The 6731-nt window shown below is 37.0% G+C and overlaps 1 protein-coding gene across 1 annotated transcript; it reads right to left on the reverse strand.

Moving 5' to 3' along the window:
• Window positions 1-1799: 1799 nt before the first annotated feature.
• Window positions 1800-5861, reverse strand: irg1l (immunoresponsive gene 1, like). Its single transcript, XM_027138934.2, has 6 exons — window positions 5711-5861; window positions 5243-5306; window positions 4896-5083; window positions 4572-4664; window positions 3907-4112; window positions 1800-3037 (listed from the first exon to the last, which is right to left on the reverse strand). Exons 1-6 carry the CDS (start codon window positions 5726-5728, stop codon window positions 2110-2112), a joined length of 1497 nt encoding a protein of 498 aa, XP_026994735.2. The 5' UTR covers window positions 5729-5861; the 3' UTR covers window positions 1800-2109.
• Between the last annotated feature and the right edge of the window lie 870 nt (window positions 5862-6731).

A 6731-nucleotide genomic window follows, 5' to 3' on the forward strand; every position in this document is an offset into this window, starting at 1 on the left:
AATATAATTTTATTAACCTTAGATAAGCCATATTCTTGATATTTTACACATGCTTATAAGTCTTATTCTCATGTTAAAATGGCACATACTGTAAATAAGCTGTATAACAGTTGTATAAATATATTGTTTGGATCATGAAGAATGACACTGTATGACACTCAAGATCAATATTTGGTATGATAATATTTCACTCTGTTTGTGTTTAACAATCATGTCCATTGAAAAAAAGTAACAGGTTCAGGGCAACACGTTATGTTTTGTTTTTTTTTTTCGTAATACAATGACAGTATTGTACTTTGTATGAGAAAACATGGGTAGTATATTCTTTCCACTGTATTGCTAAGAAGTATTATTTGGAAGCAGGAAAAAAGGACTATAGAACTCATTGTATGACAAATGACTAATGTCTCAAACATTTTTTTTGTATAATTAAAAGTTAAATCTAGTGAGTGAGGGTTTTAATCTGAATAATCTAACTTCTTCTTGTGAATGTTTCGAAAAAACATGTATTTCCATAGCCCCATATATAGCCAGAAATGCTTTACTTTATATGTGTCATATTAAACCATTAAAACATAAAACCTCAAAGAAAAGACTGAAACGTAACTTAACACCAGGCGTATTTGCTGCATGGAGGCTTGGGTTATTCCATGGCTATTGGGTTATTCCATGGCTATTGTTAAACTGGCTCTCTGTAAACTGGCTCTTTCAATACTACATCATTTTTCTTTTATCACTACCTCAATATTTCACACACAAATAGACAGAATCATCAGAAAGCCTGATCCAGGTTTTTATTCTTGTTATACTTATGCTTAAGTTTTTTTTTTATACCCTTTATAATACCTGTGTCTGCAGTTTCTGATCAAAAAGTGCAAAAACCGATTTGTTGTTTTATCATGTTTTTAGAAATAAAATCAAATGGGCATTTTTATTTAATAGCATATTTTGTATGAATCTTGCATTTAGCTGTAGGTGGTAGTAATGTATCATCATTATTGTCTTATTTTTATTAGAGGTGTGTTGATAATTGAACTTTATTTTATCAGTAGACTAACTTATTATTATAAATTATGATATTTTGCTCAAAAGGATATGTCGGAGTGTATTCATTTCATGGCAGTTTAATGCCACCTAGTATAAAACTAGAAATGCTTGTAGACTACACTATATGAATAAGCTCAAGTAAAATGTAGATCTATGTAGATCTAAATGTTAATCTATTATTTGCACATTGTCAGAAAATTGACATTTGAATCTTTTTGGATCAATTGGTCTTGGTTGTAGAAAAGATAACTCAAATTTTCATTGCATTGTTGTATAGGTGTACAGTACATGTGCACATTAAAGCTACCAGGAATTATTCATTCATTCATTCATTTTCTACCACTTATCCGAACTTCTCGGGTCACGGGGAGCCTGTGCCTATCTCAGGCATCAAGGCAGGATACACCCTGGACGGAGTGCCAACCCATCGCAGGGCACACACACAAACTCTCTACCAGGAATTAATTTTTTTAAATATAAAAAATCATTTAGGTTTTTTCACTATTCAGTACATTATACATTTTTATTTGGGGACCTTATTGGGTGAGCAATAGTAGTAGTTTGTAGTAGTAGTAGTAGTGCTTTGTAGTAGTTGTTTATGTATATGTTTCTAATTTTATTAATAGTAAAATGATCTTACTATATATCATTTCCATCATATATATCGAAGTAACAAGTGGATTTAAATATTTTTGTTTTATTCATTTGCCATATTACAAACAAATAAAATAATATCATAATAACAAAGTAATACAAAGGATAAAGAGAAAACTCCAGTTAATATGTTATATAGTTAGACAGTATTGCAAATATAGTTATCTACATTTGATTTCACTTCTCAGTAAATTACAGTAATTATGACTCTTTTTCAGTTTCAGTTTAACAGCTTCAGTCAGCTACATTGTCATAAGAATAGTATGTTTCATACACAATAAATTAATAGAGAAAACAAACATTGTCTGAAAATAAACCTTATTTTGACAAACAAATGTCATATATTTTCTTTCTAATTATTTCACTAGACAGTACAGTCATTTCTTCACACTAACATAATGAAGCTGTTTATTGCAGCTGAGCTAGCAGTGGTTTGCAGTCAGACAGGAACTCCAATTGATCCACAGCTTCTATGAGCCCATCTACCCTCTCAGGTGCCAGCACTGTGCTTGCATTGCTGCGGAACTTTTTGTGTAGACTCTCATCACTCAGTGGTTTCCTCCAGTGGCCATAGAAGGTGTCACAGTGGCCGCGTAAAACAATGCCATTTACCAAAGTGACCTGCACCTCACCATACATGCAGTCAAAGTTGGCTGGATTGTCCTGGGGGTGCTCTACTCGTACACGAGAGAGGAGGGCATGAAGCTCTGGTCTGAATAGTGCTTCAGGCTGAAAGGATTGCACTGTTACCTGGCCATCGAGCAGAGTGGTGCAAGCATTGAACTGGAAGGAGTGACGCGCCTGGTGCTCTGACTCTGGGAAAGGCCGATTAATATACTTAGAGTGTGGAACACGTAGCAGGATTTCCTGCACTGAGCTAGTGGAGATGATTCCTCCAGAAAGATCCAGCAAAGCTTTGTGGACATGGGCAGCAGCATCAGAGACCCAGTGCATTCCTAAATGGGCTGGAAACCTCTTGAAGGCAATGTCTTGTTTCTCAAGAAGAAATGTGTGGCCCCCCTCTTCAGGGGACATCATTGGATTTGGGGTGTAGTCTTCATAAAAAGCACTGAAGCCAGCTACCCCAGGTACTGCATCTAAGACCAGGGGACTTGCTTCCAGCCCACGAGAGGCCAACAAGGCAGCTTCAAGGCCCAGACGAGAGGCATTGCCAATGTGCAGAGGCTTGGACTGAGTGGCAGCATTAGCCATTGGGGCCCCTGCTAAAGAGGCAGCGATGGCCAAGGCATGGCTGCTCTGATTATGGTTGAGGCAAAGGAGCCGGGCACAGGCAGCAGCACTGCCCAGTGTCCCTACAACACTTGGGGGGTGGAACCTTCGGAAAGAAATAAAAAAGAAGATCAGAATTTGAAATTCCTATCCAAATCCTGAAAAGTGAGGTACAAATGGAAAATATTAAGCCTCAGGTGGGATATTTACAGATATTATGTATATTATTATACATATATTGTATACTATATAATCCATAACTCCAAAGTCTTCTCAATTTAGCATAGTCATTTAAATTCACACAACTCAAATTGTATAAAAAGTTAGATAGGTTAAGGTTATATTTAAATAACTTATATAACCTTTTTATTCATATGGATGATATTTTGATGAGAAATTACATTCATTTGATTTAATTCAAATTTCTAATGAGATTATGTGTGTAAAAAAATCCCATAAGAATGCTAAAGTCTATGGATAACAACAAAGACAGACACCTTTTTAATGAAATTTGCAATCAATTCATATAATAAGTCCTATTGCTTAGTAACCACATACATCAACAAACATCATTGAAATGGCACAGGTGTTTCTGTTTAAAGAACATTTAGGGGAAATAACAAATTATTAGTCATTTCATCCCACTCTGGGAGTAAAAACATCACTAATAGGGCAGTACGGACACAAACAGAAGTGGTTTGTATGAGCACCCGTGTAAATGATTTCGTCATAACTTCCTTTCAGTGTAAATTCTGTTAGCAAAGCCTCTCCCATCTAAATGCTTGGAGAATACATATGTTGTTTACCCCAGTGACTGTTCTGTTGAGACTACCCTCAGATATTTCATCATTTAGTATTATTATTATTCATTTTGAGACTATTTAAGAACACTGAGGTATCCTGTTATGATGGTTGCTCACCCTTGTTTTATGGTGTTGTTTGGAGAACCGTGTGTGTTTTGGAGACAATTCTCACCTCTTGGGAATGTTCTGAGCCTCATTGGAGAATCTCATCAAGCGACCTTGGACCTCAATGCCAATGTTGAAGGCCATCAGTAAGTCTAGACCACTTGGTTTGCTGTTTTGGGACAGCATGTCACAAATGGCAAGAAGAGCGGGAAGCACTGCACCAGAGGGATGAGTTGCAGGGTGCCAGGTATCGTCAAAGTCCATGGAATGAACCTGAGGAAGATCAGCTAATCAACGATGGCAGGTGCATTGCTTTAATTATATGGTGCTTAGTGGGCACATAGTTCTGTTATGTCAACTCTATTATAAAGGTCAAAATGTTGGTCTTAGCCATCTGACCTACCCTTTCTAACAATAACATGAGTGGATTAACACTTGACCACAGGAAAATATGACTAAGGCTTAATAATATTTCCATGGCTTGTCTGGTTGGGAAAAGGCAAACACAGAACTTCTTATACACAGTTTATTTTTCACTTTTTCACATTCTGTCCAATTGAGGCAAGTAGGGAAAATGAAAGTGACAGAAACCACAGTGATTTCTTTTTTCATACACCACAGAGATCAGTGATTATTTCTAAGAAAAGAAAACTATTCCTTTGGAAAAACTAGTTCTTGTTTGTAAGATGTAAAAATCTATATAAACAACACAGTATGAATAGGAATACTTACTGCTACTCCATTAACTAAGGCAGCCAGAGTTGGGGAAAGCTTGGTCCCACTGCGCCCGTAGACAAAACTGATGTCATCGGGAGCGTACATGTGCTTTTGGAGAAAAAGGAAAAAGGGGGGTCATTTGAATGCTTGCTGCTACACATACTGTACTGCACTGGGCCAAATTGTCTGAGGACAGACTGTGTAAGCAGTGAATACAGCACTGCTTCTGTGTAAATGAGGGTTTGATTTTGGAAGGTTGAAAATAACTTTGAGTCTAGACGAAGCACATACATATTAAAGTCAAATAGGGTGGTAGGAGTAAAGTAAAGTATAAATTACCTGGCAATGCTGGAGTGCCAGATCAAACACTTCAGTGGTGCTGCCCAGCAGCCCCACACCAATGCTGTCCAGCACCATTCGTTTGCTTCTCTGGAGTACGACTGGCGACAGATGCTTTGGCTGCACACTCTGGATGAATTTGCCAAAGCTACTGGTTATAGTCTCCTCAGGTTTGGGCTGCTCCTTGACTGAAAACACAGGTTGAAGAATGGAATGCTCACATTGATGTTTTACCAACCAAGTGAACTGATCAATAGAATATATCTTGGTACAACCAGTTAATTTAAATCTTAGCCCTATGTGACAAATATTTAAAAAAAAAAATGTGATAAGTAGAACTGGCTCACCATTTATTGCAGGTTTATGGAGTCTTCTGACTGCAGACAGGGTTGACACTGGTCTGGTCAGTTTCTAGATAATGTAAGAAATCAGTCATGTAAAATGTAGGTGTACAACATTAAGACAAGGCATGTGCCTTGTTCTTTTTTCCACCAAATTTGAAGTAAAGCTGACGCCCCAAAAAGTCATTTTTCTTTCTGTATAATCCAGCTAATTATGTTCTACTAGATTAGATTCAACCTTTTTAGATTACATATTACAAGTATACATTTCTATGTATTCTCAGAGAGAGAATGTATACATGTACTGTATATTTGTTTGGCAAGAGATGAAGAAACTGGCAATATATCAACATTTAGGGCTCAGAGCGTCATAAGTAATATTGCAAATGAATATAATAAACACATATAATAAACAGGTTGCACAAATATATACTGAAAAATCACAGTTTAAACGTTAAAAAAAGGTCAAATTACCTGCATTGTGGAAAGCATATTGTGTCTCTGAGTGTTGAAGATTTCTGTGGACTTCAAGTTGAAGGACCCTTATGTGCTCCTCTGTCTCTGTGCAGGAAGTGTTTTGTAGATGATTCCCTTGCTACTCAGGTGAGTCTTCATATTCTCTTTATATACCATGATGGTCTCAACTGAGGCAAGAGTGGAACTTCCAAAACCTGTTTTTAGTATCATGGGTGGGATTTCTTTTGATCTGAGCCGGAAGCTTATTGACATTTGGCCAATTATGTCATCCATGAATATGAGACAAATGATTGATTTAGGTGCTTTCAAGCTCCTCCTACTCCACCAAAGCATGTTACTTATAAACAAAAAGCATCTTTCCACTGCCATCCAATAGTTCCGATACTACAGGCCTGCAGCAGGTACGTGAAGCTTTGATCTGTCATGTATGATTTTAGATTGTGTCTTATTATAGTCATCAATATTTTCTTTAAAGTCTAAGAGAATTAAATTAGTCTTACCAAGGTGCCACATTGGGTCCACTTCATCATACACTGGTATTGAGCCAGCTCTGGGTGAATTTTTGGAAACTGACCTCTTCATCATACATTTAACAGTGTCAGTCTGTAGAGAACAAATTATAGTCTTACAAAAAGATGCAATGTTATCCTTTGCCTATATGTGGAGCTACAGAGTCAGTATCAGTATCAAAATCTCTGGTCTGCCCCAGAGCTGCCACTGGTTTTACTCAACTGGCTGCAAAACAGAGCACCTGTGTAAGCTCAGAGCAGGGGCGGGGTGAGAAATGAAATAGATCTGTTAATAGCCTATGACTGACTGTCTGTTTTACATGCTTTGGGTGGAGCAGGGATGCAGAGAGTCAGTGACAGAAAAGGAATGGTACACTTTCATGATACATGAACTTCAGAGGAAAATAAACCTATCCTGGGCAAATAATTATTAATAATATTTCACTTACCCAATGACGGTACATTATTAATTACCATATGTGTACATGATACTTTATGAATCCATTACT

Source organism: Tachysurus fulvidraco, chromosome 17, assembly GCF_022655615.1.
Source record: "Tachysurus fulvidraco isolate hzauxx_2018 chromosome 17, HZAU_PFXX_2.0, whole genome shotgun sequence".
Lineage (NCBI taxonomy): Eukaryota > Metazoa > Chordata > Actinopteri > Siluriformes > Bagridae > Tachysurus > Tachysurus fulvidraco.

Bases quoted from the DNA above. Each gene is read 5' to 3' on its own strand.
- irg1l (XM_027138934.2), bottom strand. The intron at 4,665-4,895 runs GTAATTTATACT...TTTCTCCAAAAG, and splicing joins TGGCACTCCAGCATTGCCAG to CACATGTACGCTCCCGATGA. The intron at 3,038-3,906 runs GTGAGAATTGTC...TTCTTTCCGAAG, and splicing joins GCTCAGAACATTCCCAAGAG to GTTCCACCCCCCAAGTGTTG.